At 40.9% G+C, this 22,659-nt stretch overlaps 2 protein-coding genes across 2 annotated transcripts; both read left to right on the top strand.

Annotated features, from left to right (window-relative positions):
• The first annotated feature begins 3,101 nt into the window (after positions 1-3,101).
• On the top strand, positions 3,102-8,779 carry LOC139479018 (uncharacterized). Its single transcript, XM_071261750.1, has 2 exons — positions 3,102-3,143; positions 5,837-8,779. Exon 2 carries the CDS (start codon positions 5,849-5,851, stop codon positions 6,440-6,442), a length of 594 nt encoding a protein of 197 aa, XP_071117851.1. The 5' UTR covers positions 3,102-3,143; positions 5,837-5,848; the 3' UTR covers positions 6,443-8,779.
• LOC139479365 (putative uncharacterized protein DDB_G0290521) lies at positions 3,697-4,564 on the top strand. The gene is made up of 2 exons (XM_071262224.1): positions 3,697-3,704; positions 4,195-4,564. The coding sequence occupies exons 1-2, from the start codon at positions 3,697-3,699 to the stop codon at positions 4,562-4,564; spliced, it is 378 nt and encodes a 125-aa protein (XP_071118325.1).
• Positions 8,780-22,659: the final 13,880 nt, after the last annotated feature.

Raw genomic sequence — 22,659 nt, 5'->3', positions numbered from 1 at the left:
AGTTTTATCTTTACTTGTAGACAAAAGAAAATGAGAACTTAAATCGTCTAGTTAGTTTTAACCAAATCAGAATTATGAAAGAAAAACTTGTTCGGAAGTATTCTTATAATGAAATAATACATTAAAGTTAAACTGTCGTAAATTGACCCATTTCGCGAATACCTGATGTCATCACTAATTTTAGTGATCCATTCATATACTTATAATTTTCGTCGCCATTTTGCCTTTTTACACCCTATGGAATCTGTTTCGGGAGATAATCTAGACTGCTTATTCTCTGGCGTTGAAGGGGCGGTCGGGTAGCCTAGTTGTTAAAGCGTTCGCTCCTCACGTCGAAGACCCGGGTTCGATTTCCGACCTGGGTTCAATGTGTGAAGCCCATTTCTGGTGTCCCCCGCCGTGATATTGCCGGAATATTGCTAAAAGCGGCGTAAAACCATACTCACTCACTCTGGCGTTGACATTTATGTTTACACACGATCGCTGATTGCATCAGCACAACAATAGCATAACTGCTTAAAGAACATAAACATTTTACGACCTATAGGTTCCTAGGCCGACGTATTAAAAACTTCCAGCGAATATGCATCTGTAACAGACCGGAGATCTGTAACAGAAGCTGAACTGTGGAGATGAAGGGTACAACAGAACCGTGCAGCCTGCAGAGAGATGTACGATCAGCCAACGGAAATCTGCAAGATCAACAATGCAATGTTCTTGTTCTTACTTGTACATTTTCCCAGGACCAACTGTCTGCGTGTGGCAGGCGATGCCGGCAGCTGGGGTCTATTGAAGCCTCTTGGGGCTCCTGGCTATTGTGTGTCAGTACCTGTTATCAGAGGCCAATAAGCGAGGCGAGGGTACGCGACGGTATGTGGGAAAACAGCAGTAACTGGAAGGAGATACGTGATGTACACAACGCACTGAAGGAGAGTTCTTACAGGGGAAATGTGTGTGTGTGTATCTATGTGTGTGTGTGTAGGTGTGTGTGTATCTATGTGTGTGTGTGTGTGTGTGTGTGTGTTTGTATGTATGTGTATCTATGTGTGTGTAGGTGTGTGTGTGTATGTATGTGTATCTATGTATGTGTGTGTAGGTGTGTGTGTGTATGTTTGTGTGTAGGTGTGTGTGTGCATGTATGTGCATCTGTGTCTGTGTGTGTGTGTGTGTGTGTGTGTGTGTAGGTGTGTGTGTATGTATGTGTATCTATGTGTGTGTGTGTGTGTGTGTGTGTGTGTGTGTGTGTGTGTGTGTGTGTGAGTAGGTGTGTAGGTATGTGTGTGCATGTATGTGCATCTGTGTGTGTGTGTGTGAATGTTTGTGTGAGTAGGTGTGTAGGTATGTGTATGTTATGTATGTATGTGTATGTGTATGTGCAAGTCTCATATATTTACTTAAGGTTCTCACTATCCCGGGTCTCGGGATAGATTTGGAGATGCTATGCTATGCAGATGCTCACGGTGATCTGTATGTAACCAGTGATTGCCATCATGAGCATAGATTTGCGCAAGTCAGAGGTGAGGTGAAATGGGGTTTAACGTCGCGTCCAAGATTATTGCACTTATATAGCGACACGCACGTGTGTGTGTGTGTGTGTGTGTGTGTGTGTGTGTGTGTGTGTGTGTGTGTGTGCGCGTGCGTGCATGCGTGCGTGCGCGCGCGCGTGCGCGTGTGCGCGTGTGTGTGATGGTACCAGTTCGGACTGATGCCGATTTATGGTGCTAGCCCACTGATATACCATGCCGCAGTTTAACATGAATACCCCATTCAGACACAGTATACTGACTCCGAGCCGACCATTCCTTCCTTTAGCCCCTAAGTGCCGAGCGCCGGACAGGGTAACAACAAGTACCATCTTTTAACGTATTTTGGTATGACGCGGTCGAGAATCGAACCCCGTACATTCCGCTCTCCAACCAGGTCAGAGAGCCTGACCACCCGATCCCGTAAGTCGACACCTACAACTAGCATGGGTTGCTGAATACCAATTCTTAATCTTCACGGAGGTACAGCCTGTTTACGGTGAATGTTACACACACAACACACGATAAGTGTTTAACTTGCCTTATCCTGCAATTCAGCTAGACCCGTTTTTTTCAAAAGGTTGATAAACTAGTCCGAGGTTCGCCTTGTATTATGAGAGTGTACTCATAAATGCGTGGGAGAATTTGTGTTTGCAGAAGTGCTCCTCTGAAAAGATTTCAAAGATGTAACTGTCAGATAGGTACAGATAGTGAATTGAATTGTTTTGTTTAAATAAAGCGACAAACCCATTTTCATAAGAAATCTCTGCCAAAAGCAGAGTCGATGGTACGATTCCGACTATATCATGAGCATGTGTTTCTGAATCACTATCAGATCGTGATGATCTCAGGTGTTCACGAAAAGATGAGCGTATCCTGCCCCACCGGTGGTACCCGTCACAAACACATGCAAAGTCAAGTCAATTGTTTACCTAAAGCAATATGGGAACATATGGTCAAAATAAGGAATTGTATTGGACATCATGCGTGTCACTGATGCGTCAGATTTGGAACTGTCCTCCCCATGTCTACCATAAAACGTTTTGAAAGTTATTCTGAGGCCCTGAATGTTGTAATCTTGATCAAACAACTTTTGGGCAAAAGTTGTATGACGCCTTAAAATCTTGGTGAGAGCATGCTTGCTTGTACCTCAAAAGTTGTGGCTATATGTGCGGGGTGTGAGCCTAATTTCCTTGTTTTGATTTTGTCAATCCGAGCTGAAATTCCTATTGATATCTACAAAGAACCATATCATTAAAAAGGGGTTCACAACTGGTGCCCATGTTTTAGGTCTAGTTGTATTTATTTTTAGTATTTAAAACCTACAAAAATATTGTTCACTTTATTACGATTTTTTTTATAAAATAAAGGACCTCGTCCCTGGCACAAAACACAGGTCATAAACGAGATAGCTTGCCTGGAAACACAACCATGCTTGTGCTAAGCTGTTTTTTATAGTGTACGGTCACGATAACCTACCGACCAGTAGTGTTAAGAACTAGCTTGTAAGGCCGACCAACGATTCGACGAACTTAACAAACCTGTTTCCTTACCGTGGCTATGCATAGCTTTGTAGTCGGGACAGCTTGCTTTAAGGAAGGACCATCAACCTTGTGAGAGGTAGGCAATTATTGTTCTATATTCAACTTCTAGTACAATTTGTATCTGTTATAATATATTGATTTCTTCAGTTGTGAGAACAATATTAACTCATTTTCAAGTTATGTATATTTAATTTTCAGTGATTTTATCCGGTGGGGTATTTCACATATTAGACCGATTAAGAGTTCTATGAGTGTTATCATGTAGTCCACACAGATATGTTTACCCTGTTGACTGTACAACACATAACATACGTTCTCAATGGCATAATTGAAAATGTAAATGTATGCCTACATGCGATTGAATAAATACATGTGAATACCTTTTAAGATATGAATGCAATACTATTATTACACTAAAAAGTCAACCAGCACATGTAAGCAGTAACTCTATGCTATATATATATTGAGAACATATCATAACGTCTTGAAAAGATCAGAGGTTATGTTAAACTATGAATGTATGATGTTTGACTAGGCTTGCGCTTATATATATACCTTCGTCTTTGTCAAATAGTTTCTTTTCAAATATACTACTCAAAAGAAGTTAAGGATCACCCGATTCTTTCATAATGGTAAAGTAAATCTGTCATGACATGAGAGATTAACTATTCTACGTAATATGAAAGAATCAGGTGATCCTTAACTTCGTTTAAGTAGTATACATCATATACCCGCCTGAAAATGCCAGTATGTTCATACAGCACGACCTGAGTGTGAGAACACGAACGTGAACGTTTGCCCTGGGTGGGCGTGTGTTCCCATGGAGCACATCTCCAGGGAAATTAATCAATTATTTGGATAAACATCCATAGATGGGGTATAATATATGATAATATTTAGGCCCTGAATCTAACTTTTCTACACGACAAACCCACACCCGACCTTTCATAGCCATCCCCGCACAGGCCCCCGAACAACACTCCGCACACACTACAACACCTAGGCCCCGCCTCTCCACCAAAACACTCACACCCCTCCCCCATTACCCGAAGAAAAAACCAGAAAAAACAAACTCCACACGCATTCAACCTACTCCTTATACCCTATAACCCTAACTCTACCCTCAGCACGCTCACACCCAACCCTACCCTCAACCCCACACCCAACCATACCTTCAACCTCACACCCGACCCTACCCTCAACCCCACACCCAAACATACCTTCACCCTCACACCCAGCCCTGACCTCACCCCTAAACCCAACCCTATCCTCATCCCGCCCACACCCAACCATACCTTCACCCCCAAACCCAGCCCTACCCTCACCCCTAAACCCAACCCTATCCTCAACCCGCCCACACCCAACCCTACCCTTACCCCCACAACAAAGTCAACCCTCGGCTCGCACACACCCATCCCTACCCTCACCCGGCTCACATTCAACCCAACCCTTACCTTGCACACCCCCACCCCCGCCCCCAACCCCAACCCCACCTAACCGGACCCTCACCATGATCTTTTGAATACGACCTACACATACTTCAAGCAACTAGTCCCCTCATAAACTTGGTACATTTATAACACATAATAATGGATATTTTTTTTAAGGTAATTCAATGATAGGCAGTAAAATACATTGAATTTCTCTTGTCACGGTTATGTCAAAATACACTCCCTTTCTTATAAACGGTGGCGACCGCATTCCAACAACGATCTCGATAAACCTATTATAATCGACACGTCTCTGCGATGTTCACTTGTTTACCTTGTCGCAAATAGATCGTTTGGCTATAGTGAACTATGCTCGGTTAAACTAGCAGTCCCAGTAAGTTTGAAACTGTTTATCCAAACAACACTTTACCTATCTAACCCTTATGATTTAGGTCAATACATGACTAACCCAAATAGATAAAAACAATTTAAGGGCAAGAGTGGCTCAGTCGCCTAAGACAAAGCCAATCCCTTAGGCTTCCCCGAAACCGATCGTTGGTTCGAATCCCAGATTCATTCTGATTATGTGTCTTGGTTTGTCAGCACCATACCCGTGCTCCTGGGTTTTAACAAACTTAATAGAGTCTTAATCTACAAAGACCTGCATCACTTCGGGCTTTCCTCCCACATCAAGCTGCAAAACTGAAATAGTTTTGAAAGCGTCGTTGCAATAGGAATAATATAAAGAAAGATCTTGTGTGGATAAAGGAGTTTTGACAAGCACGAATATCTTGACTCTGGCATTACAGTGAGTGAGTGAGGTTTTACGCCGCTTTTAGCAATATTCCAGCAATATCACGGCGGGGGACACCAGAAATGGGCTTCACACATTGTACCCATGTCGGGAATCGAACCCGGGTCTTCGGCGTGACGAGCGAAAGCTTTAACCACTAGGCTACCCGACCGCCCCTCTGGCATTACAGAGTAACGCACGCTCGATCTATTCATCTTTGCAAATATTTATTTACATCGACCTGAACTGCAACCCATTTCTATTTTTTATTTCCAAAACTATGTCTCAGACGTATGTGCATTTAATGCCTTTTGCATATAAACATCAATTACACTGAGTGAGTGAGTGAGTGAGTGAGTTTTTACGCCGCCTTTAGCAATACTCCAGCAAAGTCTTAGCGGCGGACACCAGAAATGGGCTTCACATATTGTACACAGAAGCTGGGACTCGAAGCCGGGTCTATAGCAGGACGAGCGAACGCTATAACCACTTGGCTACCTACCGCCCTATCAATTAAAGATTCATTAATGAAGTTACATTTTGCAGGGTTTCACACAAATGGGAAACGTCCCAGCATCATTCGACGGTCCAACGACCGATGCCAGGTGCACTGTGTACATCTGGTTCCCCGACGCTGAATCCGTGGGCCACGGAGCTGTGGAACTGGATAACGGAACCTACATCAGTTGGTGGACAAAGAATGGCAAGGGGTTGACTACTTTAGCCGCTGGAACTGCGGAGCGAACCCTTCAAGGGGACATTAGAGACGAGGGCAGGGAGGCGGACTGTGTTCTGGAGATACCTCCCCACATTGTGTTGGACCAGGATGCTATGGAAGACTGGTGGGGCAAGTTCAAGGAATCAGGCTTGTGGAAATTCATGACGAACTGCTGTTGGGTGGTCAAAGAAGCTCTTGTTGTTGGTGGTATTAAGAAGTATTCAAACATTGACGGACTGATCATCAATATTGATAACCCGTCCGACCTTCTGTTTGGCATGAGCAAGATTCCTGCAATTGACACAAAGACTGGGAAACAATTATCCAATGGTGATGGCTACATGAAAGGAAATGTGTTAACTTATATGAGGCTTGCGAGGCCTTACCACGTGTTTCCACTGGGCTGGTTTAAGATATCTTCTCAGAGCAGATAAGGGCGTATCAAAGCTTGACTTCCGTCAAGAAACCAAGAGCAATGGTGGCAAGATTGTTTGTTTAACGCCGCACTCAGCAATATTGCAGCTATGTGACGGCGGTCTGGGAATAATTTGGACCAGACAATCCAGTGATTGACATCATGAGCACCGATCCACGCAATTGGGATGCGATGACATGCATTAACCCAGTCAGCGAGCCTGATCCCGGGATCCCGTTAGTCGCCTCTTTCGACAAGCATAGTCGCCTTTTACAGCAGGCATGGGTTGCTGAAGACCTATTCTCCCCCGGATCTTCACGGGTCGATGGAAACATTGAAAAATTATCCTGACACTAAATATACACCTGTATCGCACCACAAAGAGTTTTTGATGATCAGAAAAGATATGAGTACTGAGAAGTTGGAAAGCAAAATAAAAGCCATCAACAGTGTTACTTAATGTCAAATACGATGAATAATAGGACAAAATGTTAAGTAGTTGCAAAACAGCTTCTTATTCGCCAGGGACTACAAGGACTGTAATTGGGGATACATAGAGGCAGTAGAAGTATGGTTACTGAGAATGGACAGATCATCACGCACGTAACGTTGTACCTATGTCAAAGTTAAATGAACAACAGTGTAAGTCAGTATCTGGTGTAGCCACCCTACACGGATCACATCCGCTAGACGTCTCCTCATGCTCAAAATCAGACGCCTGATCCTCAACTGATGGGTGTGTCTCCGTTCTTCCTTCAATGCCTGTGTCAATTCTTGGTGATTCCGTACTGGAGGTTCTCTGGCTCTAAGCCTACGTCCCAACTGACTCCATAGATGCTCGATTGTATTCAGATTCTAGAGATGATTAGCCACAGCTCGTGCTCAATGGGGTCGGGCATTGTCGTCCATGAAGACGGAACAGGGTGTGTGGAAAGTGCATGATTATCAAAATAATCAAAACCGTCCAATATGTCATCTTGGTATTGAATGTCTCCTGAACTGTGTCCAAATTAAGTTTACAATCAAAGGAGCAACATCCCCATAAAGTCACTGAGCCACCATATGCCACTGTTTCCTGGATGCTCCTCTTTGCCTCAAGACACGAGTCCTACCATCAATATGGTGCAATAGAAACCGTTTCTCGTCAAACCAATGAATCCTTCATGACCTCCAAGTTCCAGTGTGCTCGAGCCAGGCTATAAACGGTTCCGCATGTGTTGTAGAGAGAGGAGTGGACGTCGTATTGGTCTCCTGGCCCTTAATCCTGCTGCATTCAGTCGACGCCTGATGGTGCTAAAGGACACTCTGTGGTGTGTATGCCAGTGATGACGAAGAACAGTGCAAGTTGAAGTTGGCAGCCGTTCTGCCTGGCGTACAAGGACCCTGTCCTCTCTGGCACTGGTCTTCCGCGGACGTCCTGATCTTGGCAAGTCCCCAACATGTCCGGTCAATGTGTTTTCTAATGAATCGGCTGATTACAGTATGATTAATGTTCAACACGGTGGCAATAGCCGGCATGACATGCCATTTTGGCGCGTGTCATAAATTTGCCATCTTTGATTTTCGGGGATAGTACGCTAAGGCTTTTCAGTTATAATCGTTCCAAAGACAGACTTTCAAATTCGTATAGCTTTCATTCAAATTAATAGCAGTAAAGACCCATTAACAGTCATCACACATGAATTAGGAGTGCACACGGCCCGAATAAACGCACCCACAAAGTTGGGCAGTTAATGTGGCTACCACTCTACAGCCAGATGATGTGTCATCACAGTGTACCATTTGAAAATCTTTACATTGAAAATAACTTGCAATTACACTTAAAATTTGTTGGTGCTATACTTTTGACGAGGTGTATATATAACGTCAACGCCAGAGGATAACCAGTCTCGCTTATCCCAAACATATTTCATTGGGCGCAGAAGGCAAAATAGCGGTGAAATATATATGAATGGGTCACTAGAAATCAGTGATGACACCAAGTGTTTCTCGAAAAGGGCAGCCTCTGCCACCCAATGTGAAAAGAGCTGTAGTAGACGCATACATGATGTGATTAGCGTAAACGTGTGTATACTCAAGTTCGCTTCTTGATCTAGATTGGACGGCATTTAATTGTAGACGTTCTAACGGTACGCTTTGAGGAGAAATAAGTAGTGTTCAGTAATGTTTGGTTGGCAGGGTATCATCTATCATGATCTTCTTTTTTATTTATAATTGTATCATTAAATGTTTAATCACCTCCATTAACAAGGGTGTATGAGTGACGTTAAACAAAACATGAGTAAATTGTATACAACCATCACCAGAACTACCTACTGATCTATGAAAAAATGGTGTTGTATATTGTATGTTTGAAACAAGGTATGTGTTGAAAAAGAGAATAAATATATGATATCTATTCAGTGTATTTCGTGTTACAAGATTTCGTGTTACGATTCATAAACCTTCTGTACTAATAATCACAGTATCACTGTACAGTGTGTCATCGGTAAAGATCCAGGCTAGTAAAGGTCTTCATCAGCCCATGCTTGTCTTAAGAGGCGACTAACGGGATCAGGTGGCCAGGCTCGCTAACATGGTTGATGCATGGCATCCAAATTGCGTCGATCGATTTTCATGATACCAATCACTGTATTGTCTGGTCAAGACTTGATTATTTACAGACCACCGTCAAATACCTGGAATATTTCTGAGTGCGGCTTTGAACACCAAAGAAGCAAACAAACGCATAAGTAGCGTTGAGTTTCCGAAATGAACCGATGTTATCTGAATGCTTTGAGTAAGGGGAAGTAACTTGGTTCGTCGTTTGCTACGTTTGATAACTCCGGAACTGTATGAATGAATGTTCCTAAGGGCACGGGGTACATCACACCATATACCCCTCGGGATCGGTTGACAACTTATTATATCTCACTTCCTCAACTCATATCTACAATGTTAAGGTCGTAGACGTGTACTATTTTCGTGGAAACACAGAGGAATGTGTGTAAGGGAAAATTAGAGAACTAGATAATCACCCAAATACATAATTACAGCAATTTAATCCGTTTTAGAATATATTATACTTACCACCAACCTGATTTTGATTTAGAATCCAAACCACACAAATTCAACTGTAATATGCTACTACGACAACGTTAAACATCATTGTTAAAGCACTAGTCATGGAAAAGTGGCTTGTCTTTATATGTGTCAGTGCCAAGTGTCGTGACTATGGCATACACCAAATTTGTACCCCAGAGCAATGCCTGACAAAGTAATTAGATTTTTTTATGAAAGCTATAATTTGGTATACATTGATTAACTCAGCATAGCTGACACAGACCTTCTATACTTGATATGATTCACGAATACCGTGAAAGCTATATGAATGACCTGAGGACATTCCTAAACCGAGGAGCAAAGGAAACATGTATACCTCACAGTTGATTGCATATGTTTGATCTCCAATTGAAAATATCTTAAGTTAGCTATATTACATCCAAACAATGAACCGTAAAGGCGCTTTGTCGGCACCCAAGGAATACTTCTACGTGGTTTTATTTTTGAAAATATTTGATTTAAAACTTTTGATTTTTTTTTTCGCATTATAATACACAACCGCTGATAGGTATCTTAGATTTTTCGGCACAAATTTACATTTCAAACATGGTGGGGATCGTGTTTGCAAATTTATTTCTTACCCCAGTCTTCATTGAACCAATTTATGCTTACACAACATTACCAAGTCACAGATTACCTTTTACACGCTGTTGCAATATCACGTTTCCTGAATGTAAATAAACGCACGTGACGAATGACAAAAAATATTACTCAAGTTCAAAATTAACTACTGATTTTATTCACTAGTTCAATATAACGGATATATACTGATGGCAATGCATAAGGGAACAATTAAACATATAGGGAAATAAGCTTTACTGTCAGTACATTTGAAATAGCCGCATACAAATTCAACACGTCAGAATCAAATGTTGAGATGTGTTTGTGTGCATTGTTTCCCTCGCGTATCTGGTAGACAAGGTTGGGAACCCATGATAGCATATCGGTTTGCTGTGTCTAAAACTAAGTATCCCCTTATTCATTTACACTATACACAAAACTTTTTAAAAACCGTTAATGAAATAACCCTTCATAGATATATATTTTAATATATATAACTCCCAAATAGTAATACATATTACGAAAGATTAACTCTCTACCCTAAACTTCGACCTGGCTGAACTTGAACGTCCCTGTTGGGCGCAAGGTCACCATGGCCGCAGTTTGTGGATCCGTTGGTCCGCGTACCAAAAATTATGTGGAGGGTGGCATAGGAAATTAAGTCTTCTGATTGCCGGCTTTTTAGACATTTTGAAAACTGAACTGTGAGGCGAGTTGTTGGAACCACACAAGTCCGCAAGAAGAAGGATAGAGGATTTAATAATGCCCTGGTTATATATAAGAGACAATCTGAGAAATGTTCTACCGAATATATGGATGCAGTATCACAACTAAATTGTTATCAATGCTGAAAATTTTGTACAAAGTTGATGTATCCATGGTGTAGTTTGAATTATTTTTGCGATGAAAACTAGTATACAGACAATAGGCGACCACTCTTAAATATGTGGGAATGTGTATGTGTGTATATGTGTGTATTATTGTGTGTATGTGTGTGTCTCTCTCTCTCTCTCTCTCTCTCTCTCTCTCTCTCTCTCTCTCTCTCTCTCTCTCTCTCTCTCTCTCTCTTATAATACATAGTCCATCAGGAATCGAATATTTCTCGCTATGGGCTTTAAGTAGCTATTGATTCGCGACGGATTTACGCACACATTTGCCAACCATGCACATTAAACGCCACTTGCAACAGTGTTGTGGTTATGCATATACTACGAAATAGTACGAAGTAGCATCTAAATGTGACGCAGGTTGTAGAAACCACATGAGTATGGTGGTGATAAGCCAAGGATCGTGTATTATCGGAATCTAAATCCAGGACAATCGGATCCTCGTAACTGAGTGAGTGAGTAATTGTTGCTTAACGCCGCACCAGTAATTTTACAGCTATTGGTGGCGAATGTTGGAAATGAGAGAGATAATTTCAGTCAAACAAACACTTACACTTTGGCATTTGGAAAAGGAAAATTGCATTCCCTTATATTGTATATTGTTAAAGACGTATTCCTTATGCAAATACATTTGAGTTTGTCATTGTCTACACGTCATTGTGTTTTTTATTGCTCGTGTATGCAAACGTATATCCTATGGATCTATAATACTGACAGCTGATCTATCTTGATGTCTCGTTATCTCGAACATCCGACTATCTCGAAGTTACAACACGGTCCGGCTGGTTTGAGAAAACGGGCTTCGACTGTCACATGATATCATGAAAGGTTTATTAACAAATACCAAATTAGAATTCTTTCAGTGACAAAAATGATGCCCGATGCAATTCACTATTTTAACTTATATTCCCATGTTTTCTTAGGTGAAAAATTGATTTGCCTTTGCATGTTTTTGTGACGCCTGCCACAGGTGGGACAGGATACACTCACCTTTTTCGAACACTTGGTATCATCACTATTTGATACTGATTAACAAACACATGCACATGATATAGTCGGAATCAAACAATCGACTCTGCTTTCGAGGTGGAATATCCGAAGCGATATCGAAACTGTTTGTGAATCGGCCTTTACTCACGAGGAGTAAACACACAAATAGATATTAACGTTTCCGAACTGACAGAAATAATTGAAACGGGCATAAAATGTTCATAAAACTATGGAACATAAATATACTACGCCACCATTTTATTCCCGACAGGAACTAGAGTGAGTGAGTGAGTTGGGTTTATCGCCGCTTTTAACAGTATTCCAGTTATATCACGGCGTGTCAGCTTAATGTGGGAGGAAAGCGCGAAGTAATTCAGGTCTGAGACGTTTACCACTTTACCACCTAGAAACATTATCGGGACAAACCGGGAATTCACATTCATAGGTTTCTGTAGTGCCCAACTGACAGAAATAACTGAAACGGGCATAAAATGTTCACAAAACTATTGAACATTAATATACTCCGCCATCATTTAAATCAAGACAGGAACTAAGTGAGTGAGTTAGGTTTAACGTCGCCTTTAACAGTATTCCAGTTACATCACGGCGTGTCAGCTTAGAAGAAAACGTTTACGTAAATAAACAAGGCGACATCAGAGAAATGTAGGAGCATTTATAAATCAGAAGCCATGAGTCTCCACGAACGAAACTGCTAAGTACCGGAGAGACACGTGAAAATAAGAATGTTAGAGTCACGGAGAGACATCTAAAAACACGAATAAATTGAGGATTGTTTCCCTGCTGACAGAAACAACTGAAACGGGCATAAGATATTCAGAAAATATGTCTTTAGAACATAACTAATACTCCGCACCTCAACCTCTGTCATTGCGCAGTAATGTCCGTGGAGTCACAACAGGAAGGTTTAGGGTTCGAATTCCAGACGGAACTGTTAATCATAATAGTGACTTCGATATTAATTGGAACGTTGGTCAAACGTTGTTTGATTAGGATTAAAACATTCAAGCCATGAGTGAAGCTTTGAAAATGTTCACTTTAAATTTTACGTGGTAATTATATTCAGCGTGTGTGCGGCTGTTACATTACTTAGTTGTTTCCCCCAATTACCCTAAGAAGTCTTGATATATTTACATCCTCCTCGATTATCTAATGTATCATATCTCATTCTATTATGGTAAATATATATGATAATAAAATTGCTATATATTAAATGTTTTATATATAGTCATCCAGGATTTATCTACATGTTATCATGTTTGCTTGTAGCAACTTAATGCGAATGGGGATTGTCCACTCAAAGGAGGCATGGTCTCTACATTTCTGCCAGTTCCATAGATTTATCCTAAAATTTCATATCGCTTTCACTTATTCTGTTCAAATCATTTTGAGTTTACATTGTTAAATAATCCCAATGTTGTCTTGGGGAATGTGTACATTGTTTTGCTGTAGGGTGCCGATCACCGCACATTATTATGCGGCATATAGTTTCTCAATCTCATTAAAATCAGATCTTAGTTCTCGCTATCGCTAAACAAAAATTTGAGGACATCCCATAACGGGTCATGTCAGCACGACCTTTCATCCGACAAATCACAGCGTCGTTTACCAGATCAAGAACGTGACATTCGGAAAGTGTTTTTGCTAATCATGTAACCTCGAGATCATGTAACATGGGCTATTCCGAACGACAGATACGACTGATTCAATACAAACTAGACCATCTGTTAGCCATTTTAAAATGTTCTTTTGTTCAGTTTACAAAATTTTAATCGAGAATTAAAATTTTGTCAAAAAATATTTCGAAGCGTAGTCGCCAGTTTGACACTAGTGAAGTGAAGCACGAGAAAACTTCTGATTGGCTAATGTCGACTTCTTCCAGATATTCATTGATGGTGAAAGGTCGGTTTGACGTGACCCGTAATCGCCTTGTCTAGCGGTAGCGAGAACTAAGATCTGATTTGAATGAGATTGATAATTTCTGTATCACTCTTTTTTGATGTTCAGCAACAGATACAGATGAATACACTCTCATTTGACGTTCCTGCCTATTCTACTGCGTGACATTAGTAAAAAACACAACAATTTCATGACAGAATCCATCAATGCACTATCTTGTCACTTGATTGTCTTGACTCGATCGTATAATGGACCTCAACAACGTTTTAAAAAAAATTGGTTCAACTGACTGTCTATGAGGATTTGACAAAATAATACTTGAAAGGGTAACAAACATAGGAGACGTTTTATCCAGGACATGGTTTGCAGGTGGAAAGTAGGTCACATAGGAAAATTCAGGTGCATTCAATAACCGTCACACACTGTGTCTGTTAACAAAAGCCTTATCAAGTTGACGGGTGCGGTCACTTTGACCAAAGCAAATGGTTTGAAATCAGTTCCTGGTAAGCTTCATTTTACAGGGTGCAACACTGGCCCCAAAGACTTGCTACTTCACGACAGCCGTATTACCGAGGGCATAGTTTCGAAAGGTAGACACATCTTGCTTTTTGTTCAGAAACTGTTTAGTCATTTACATATTTTAACATTGGTGTAATAGAACACTATACAATACTAATACTGTTTACAGAAATGAGTATTTTGTTGAACATATATTTGGCTAAACAAACATTGTTGCATGTTTCTGTTTGTCGCACCTGTCCATATACAGGTGACTTGAGTAACTCATTGATGCATGTATGGTCTTTTGAAGGAAGAATTCTATCTCTAAGTCTCTTGTGCCATTCTCAACACTCAATCAATTCTCATTAAGTTATTAAGAGCAAGTTTATAGTCGGTCACGGCAGCCATATTGATACTGCCATTTTTGCCTATTATATTACTCAGCCATTGCTACTTGATATGTTGTATAACATACCCCCTCCTCCCACCTTCACCCCCACTCCCACACGTGCTGTTTACATGCAGGTTGTCGTGATGTTCCTTTGCCGGATGTTTCCAAGCGATCGATGGCGTTGTTTTTTTCTGATTTACTTAGTCGTGGTATGTGCTTGTTGTTGTCCAATCGCTCAGATAGGAGTACACTCACGACAATCCTGCACTTGTAAACAATCCACGAGTCAGACCAGGCCCGAAAACACGAAACTTCTACATGCGGCTACGTCATTTGTGAGAAAGGCAATTGCAACACCGCGGTGGATATCTCACCAGACAGCCTTCGTAATACAGGTCTCAAACGGAGAGGTGTAACAACGTCGTCAACTGCGATGTCATGTCATGTCCACAGAGTATGACATCACCTGCGATGGAGAACCAATAGTTTGTGGTTTCACTTTTTTTGCTTCGCCCTGCAGAAGGAAGATGTCGGGCGTAGAGACATCGACGCGAACGTTATACGCTGACATGAACAGACTTGGCTGAGATAGTGTGATGGTGTGCAGTTAAGTTGCCCTGAGCGTGAACCAGATTGGTCCGGCCATTGTGCTAGACTGCTGTCCACACCCGCGCTACTAGATGAAATTCTGCAGCCACACGCCCCTCCCATTATTTAGAACGGCAACACCGTGTTCCGGCACGACAATACAGCCCGACTCGCATCCGTATATCTACATAACAACATTCAAATCATGTCCAGGCACTCTCGATCATCAGATTTGACGCCGCTTTTAACAGTATTCCAGTTATATCAAGGCGTGTCAGCTTAATGTGGGAAGAAAGCTCGAAGTGAGGCAGGTCTCAGACGTTTACCACTTCGGTGAAACCCACGAGCACGCATCAGACTTGATCGAACCCCCATCGAAACACAGATGAAGACTCGGCCACATAAACAGAAGGACGAAAGTTAATCTTGGAACAATGATAATGGCTCATTTTAATGTTGAAGACAATTAAAAGACTGAAAAAACGTGTAAGTCAATGTTGTTTAAGCTCAGGGAATCGAGACAGTCAATCGGAATTTACTACTGTCCCTGGTACCTTTATGAAAATGAGAATGTCTTGTCCAGGTCACAATGCATCAAATGTCTGGATGCAGGGGTTACATTAAAATATGGTAAGAATATTTCAGCCTAACAAGACCTAATTGTTTATCAAATATCAAAGAATCAAAATATTTGTTGCAAGCAATATTACATCCGTGACATTTGGGACATGTGTGACTCTCTTGTTGGACAGCTGAGAGTGTCGTCTGCAATTATATACCGACTAGTTCAGAGCCAGGGAGTTTTAGTGGGAAACGATCAGTTACAATATCCAAGCTCATCGTGTAGGCTGGGTATAAGAAAGGGGCACAATATTCACTTCCCTAGGCTGAACCGCCATATCTCATTTGCTCAATAGCACCACCTGAATCACCGAGTACTACGAGTACTATTATTGACATTGAACAGTGAATTGAATCCTTTCAAATAAACGCTGTGTAGGCCAGTATTTATTTCCTGGTGTTATGTTAGCGCGAAGCAGATTAGTATTGCTTTAACCAAATTGAATACATTGGAAGTGAATTCCAGCTAAAGTAAGTGTTTCACTACTGTGGCTGTGTACGAGTTAGGATAGAGATATTATTCTAGAAATCATATATCGAGATTTTGAGAATGGGTGTCTTTTTTAAATCAATATGTGAATGACATATAGGTGCAGGGTCTTCATCATAATGTACATGTAGCTCTAGGTCATACATTGGGTGTAGCTCTAGGTCATACATTGGGTGTAGCTCTAGGTCATACATTGGGTATTCGGGGAAACTACTAGCCAGGTATGCCACGAGTACTTGAGGTGGTTGAACAGATTACTGCAATTCTCTAGTGGCGTGCAAGCACGTGTGTGGCGGACTGATGCCGATTTGATAGTGCTAACCCACTGAGATACCATGCTGCAGTTTAACATGGATATTGAGTGAGTGTGTGAGCTTTATCTCCAGTGGTGTACTTACTCACTTAATGAAACAACAGGAAATGCAATCCACCTTTGAGTGAGTGAGTGAGTGAGTGAGTGAGTTAGTATGGTTTTACCCCGCAATATTCCAGCGACGGGGGACACCAGAAATGGGATTCACACATTGTACCCATGTCGGGAATCAAACCCGGGTCTTCGGCGTGACGAACAAACGCTTTAACCACCAGGCTACACAACACAACACACACACACAATACAACACACACACACACACACACACATACACACAACAAACAAACACAACACACACACACACACACACACACACACACACACACACACACACACACACACACACACACACACACACACACACAGACACACACACACACACACACACACACACACACACACACACACACACACACACACATACACACACACGTGACATCAGTCGCAAGCACATGCCAAGGCAAGTCTAGTGTTCACATTTGACAAACATGTCATTAGATTATAAATGTCATTATTACAAGGTAGATATGTGGAGGAAATTTTCACATTTGACGCATCAGCCACCAAAATTATGCCAAAAGCATTTCCCACTTTTGATTTGCACGATACTTGTTTAGGTGAACAAATGACTTGCCTCTGCATGTGTTAGTGGCGGGAGACACCAATGAGGCAGGATATGCTCACCTTTTCGCGAACATCTGGTATTAACACTATTTGATAGTGATTCATAAACACATGGTCTTGATACAAGATTTCTTGTGATGAATAAAATGGTTTTGTGTAGTATGTTTGTAGTGGTGGGGCTTCACACAACCATTTTCGCAGTGTTTCCAACTTTGACTTATGCCTTGATTATGTTCATGAATCATCTCAAATGCATTGATTTGAAATGTAAACTTTATCTCCTCAGAAACCTCTAGACCAATACGCTAGACCACAAGCTTGTTTCTGCCAGCGATGACCCCGTTATTTCACCCATACGAAAAAAAACCTGTTTGTGGCTTTTACTTATCAATGTTAGTTTAAAATGTATTGAAATGTATTATATGTTTAGTTAGTAGTTGGACCGTTGTTCCGTTTTTCTCTATATTTTGACCTGGTCCCCAAATACATATTTGGCTCAGTAAACATGACTGAAATTGTGAGACTGAGAGAGCAGATGCAGTAGTACTTATGTATATTTATTATCACTCAAAAAGACACTAATGTTTGCCAATCAAAAAAACATATGCGACATAGATGTAAGCAATTTTTTAAGCAATGGACCTAATATATTTGAATGATTGGTTGAGCCAATTATCCCTTGCAGGATGCTAATCCCCTCCCTTGTAGAGCCCAGGACCAAGGTGTACATATGGCCCCCTAGAGCTGATCTCCGCCGTGTAGGCCACGCGTCCCTTCAACTGAGCAATGGCGCCTACATCAGCTGGTGGCCCGAGGATGGGAAAAAATTGATTCCTAAAGTACCTGGAATTCCGCATAGAACTCTCAGTGAAGACATCGAAGCTGAGAAATCACCGCCAAGCTATGTGATGATTGTACCCAATAACATAAACCTGGATGAAGAGGCCGTTGAAGGATGGTGGAACCGTTGGAAGGACTCAAACTATTGGGATGCCTATCACACCTGTTGTTGGGTGATCAAGGAAGCTCTTTCTCAGGGGCTAAATGTGCGTTTTACAACTGATTGGAAATGTTGTATAAATGATACATCCAACCTAACAGATTGCATTACAAACATCCCTGGCATTGAGCTTTCTAAATGGACATATGAACTCTATTTACAATATACATGGGGCTATTGGCTAAATCTTAAAACAAAATATGGAAAAAATTTAGAAAATATTCATTTAATGTTTCTGAAAGCCCCACCTAGATATCGAGTTTCTGTAAACAGGAACCAAACCGGTTGCGTTTGCACGTTTGCATGTTTGTGTTTAACTACCTGGGTCTTATGGACTTTCACCAAACGTGTTTCTTGGGGGAGAAATATTTGGAGTGTTGTGCCTATAATACTCTATACGTATTGATATACTGTTGTATTTACTAGTTGGATGACATTGAGACACGGTCAAGGACAATGTGATGTAGTTTAATGGTTCACTTGGAACCTCTTGCTAGACCTCAGTATCGTGTCGGTGCATAGCTGCCTGCAAAGCTGCGAACAGAAGGTTTGCACTCGATCATAAGGAATATGATAGGCTCGGATATAGACCCAAACTTTCAACGTTGGAAACAGATCACAGAGTGTGTGCATGTTACATCTACTAAATACTTGGAGACATTTACGAATTTGATTGAACCAACAATTACTTTCTTTGATGTTTATTTTATTAAGTTGTTGTAATGACTTGGGCAGACTCAGATGATGTATCTGATTGACCCTGCTTCATCATACCTATTGTTAAAGTATAACGAGATAAGAATGCTTGTGTTTCAGATTTCGTGTAATTTTTTCTCTCTCGATTAATGCCGAACGAAATAAGTTTGAAAGTCACATACATTGGTTCTTGTCTCATGAAGCTTATTTTTGCAATATTGCATAGTATATGTCATTGTTAAATGATATAATCAGAAGGTATGTTCTTGTTCAGATGTTTGTTATACGATGATTGTTTGCGTAAATAAAGTATTGTTATCAAATACATTACAATGTTTTTTCACGTTGTTGCAATGTCAAGCAATACCACATACTCTTGAACGAAATGCTGGCATATATTGTGAGTATATCATGTTGTTATCATAATCAAAGTTTAATTATCAATATTTGAGTGAATGAGTTGTGATTTTCACCCTTAAGATAAATTGCTTTCGATATGGTCAGTTTTGTTCATTCTGACCTCAGGAGGGAGACACCGAATTATAAACCAAGGCTACTCGGACAACATCGTAATACATCACGACTGCCATTCATGACCATCTCGTGTTATTCGGGGTGTCTTCTTGCAGGTTACGGAAAGGGGCGAGTGCTGACGAATGCACGCCTGCAATACAAATTACAATGGTTATCGGGTCAGCTTAACCTAGACCCTGAATTTGTTTCAGAATATAGCACGAGAAATTCCTATCAATTGCCAATCTTTGCTAAAGGTGTGTCGGTACGTGTACTAAACACTATAAAAACGTATTCCTAATACAGGCTTGTTCATTAGAACGTCATATTACCCGCTTAGCCAATTTCTTCATCTACCATGAAGGACGTCGTGAGGGGTTAGTTTATAGAACGATTGTGCCTGCAGGTTGATAATAATTCTCACGGAACAAATCTCTGATAACGGCGAACAAAGGCATTAAAACAACAATGACACAAACACAGCGTCCCTTCAACTGAGCAATGGCGCCTACATCAGCTGGTGGCCCGAGGATGGGAAAAAATTGATTCCTAAAGTACCTGGAATTCCGCATAGAACTCTCAGTGAAGACATCGAAGCTGAGAAATCACCGCCAAGCTATGTGATGATTGTACCCAATAACATAAACCTGGATGAAGAGGCCGTTGAAGGATGGCGGAACCGTTGGAAGGACTCAAACTATTGGGATGCCTATCACACCTGTTGTTGGGTGATCAAGGAAGCTCTTTCTCAGGGGCTAAATGTGCGTTTTACAACTGATTGGAAATGTTGTATAAATGATACATCCAACCTAACAGATTGCATTACAAACATCCCTGGCATTGAGCTTTCTAAATGGACATATGAACTCTATTTACAATATACATGGGGCTATTGGCTAAATCTTAAAACAAAATATGGAAAAAATTTAGAAAATATTCATTTAATGTTTCTGAAAGCCCCACCTAGATATCGAGTTTCTGTAAACAGGAACCAAACCGGTTGCGTTTGCACGTTTGCATGTTTGTGTTTAACTACCTGGGTCTTATGGACTTTCACCAAACGTGTTTCTTGGGGGAGAAATATTTGGAGTGTTGTGCCTATAATACTCTATACGTATTGATATACTGTTGTATTTACTAGTTGGATGACATTGAGACACGGTCAAGGACAATGTGATGTAGTTTAATGGTTCACTTGGAACCTCTTGCTAGACCTCAGTATCGTGTCGGTGCATAGCTGCCTGCAAAGCTGCGAACAGAAGGTTTGCACTCGATCATAAGGAATATGATAGGCTCGGATATAGACCCAAACTTTCAACGTTGGAAACAGATCACAGAGTGTGTGCATGTTACATCTACTAAATACTTGGAGACATTTACGAATTTGATTGAACCAACAATTACTTTCTTTGATGTTTATTTTATTAAGTTGTTGTAATGACTTGGGCAGACTCAGATGATGTATCTGATTGACCCTGCTTCATCATACCTATTGTTAAAGTATAACGAGATAAGAATGCTTGTGTTTCAGATTTCGTGTAATTTTTTCTCTCTCGATTAATGCCGAACGAAATAAGTTTGAAAGTCACATACATTGGTTCTTGTCTCATGAAGCTTATTTTTGCAATATTGCATAGTATATGTCATTGTTAAATGATATAATCAGAAGGTATGTTCTTGTTCAGATGTTTGTTATACGATGATTGTTTGCGTAAATAAAGTATTGTTATCAAATACATTACAATGTTTTTTCACGTTGTTGCAATGTCAAGCAATACCACATACTCTTGAACGAAATGCTGGCATATATTGTGAGTATATCATGTTGTTATCATAATCAAAGTTTAATTATCAATATTTGAGTGAATGAGTTGTGATTTTCACCCTTAAGATAAATTGCTTTCGATATGGTCAGTTTTGTTCATTCTGACCTCAGGAGGGAGACACCGAATTATAAACCAAGGCTACTCGGACAACATCGTAATACATCACGACTGCCATTCATGACCATCTCGTGTTATTCGGGGTGTCTTCTTGCAGGTTACGGAAAGGGGCGAGTGCTGACGAATGCACGCCTGCAATACAAATTACAATGGTTATCGGGTCAGCTTAACCTAGACCCTGAATTTGTTTCAGAATATAGCACGAGAAATTCCTATCAATTGCCAATCTTTGCTAAAGGTGTGTCGGTACGTGTACTAAACACTATAAAAACGTATTCCTAATACAGGCTTGTTCATTAGAACGTCATATTACCCGCTTAGCCAATTTCTTCATCTACCATGAAGGACGTCGTGAGGGGTTAGTTTATAGAACGATTGTGCCTGCAGGTTGATAATAATTCTCACGGAACAAATCTCTGATAACGGCGAACAAAGGCATTAAAACAACAATGACACAAACACAGCGTCCCTTCAACTGAGCAATGGCGCCTACATCAGCTGGTGGCCCGAGGATGGGAAAAAATTGATTCCTAAAGTACCTGGAATTCCGCATAGAACTCTCAGTGAAGACATCGAAGCTGAGAAATCACCGCCAAGCTATGTGATGATTGTACCCAATAACATAAACCTGGATGAAGAGGCCGTTGAAGGATGGCGGAACCGTTGGAAGGACTCAAACTATTGGGATGCCTATCACACCTGTTGTTGGGTGATCAAGGAAGCTCTTTCTCAGGGGCTAAATGTGCGTTTTACAACTGATTGGAAATGTTGTATAAATGATACATCCAACCTAACAGATTGCATTACAAACATCCCTGGCATTGAGCTTTCTAAATGGACATATGAACTCTATTTACAATATACATGGGGCTATTGGCTAAATCTTAAAACAAAATATGGAAAAAATTTAGAAAATATTCATTTAATGTTTCTGAAAGCCCCACCTAGATATCGAGTTTCTGTAAACAGGAACCAAACCGGTTGCGTTTGCACGTTTGCATGTTTGTGTTTAACTACCTGGGTCTTATGGACTTTCACC

The sequence above is a fragment of the Haliotis cracherodii genome, unplaced genomic scaffold, assembly GCF_022045235.1.
Source record: "Haliotis cracherodii isolate W230 unplaced genomic scaffold, xgHalCrac1.p SCAF_4, whole genome shotgun sequence".
NCBI lineage: Eukaryota > Metazoa > Mollusca > Gastropoda > Lepetellida > Haliotidae > Haliotis > Haliotis cracherodii.
The sequence above is the reverse complement of the archived record's forward strand: the minus strand, read 5'-3'. Positions and strand labels throughout refer to the sequence as shown.

What these genes read in the sequence shown, in the direction of transcription:
- LOC139479018 (XM_071261750.1), top strand. Translation starts at nt 5,849, where the DNA reads ATGGGAAACGTCCCAGCATCATTCGACGGTCCAACGACCGATGCCAGG.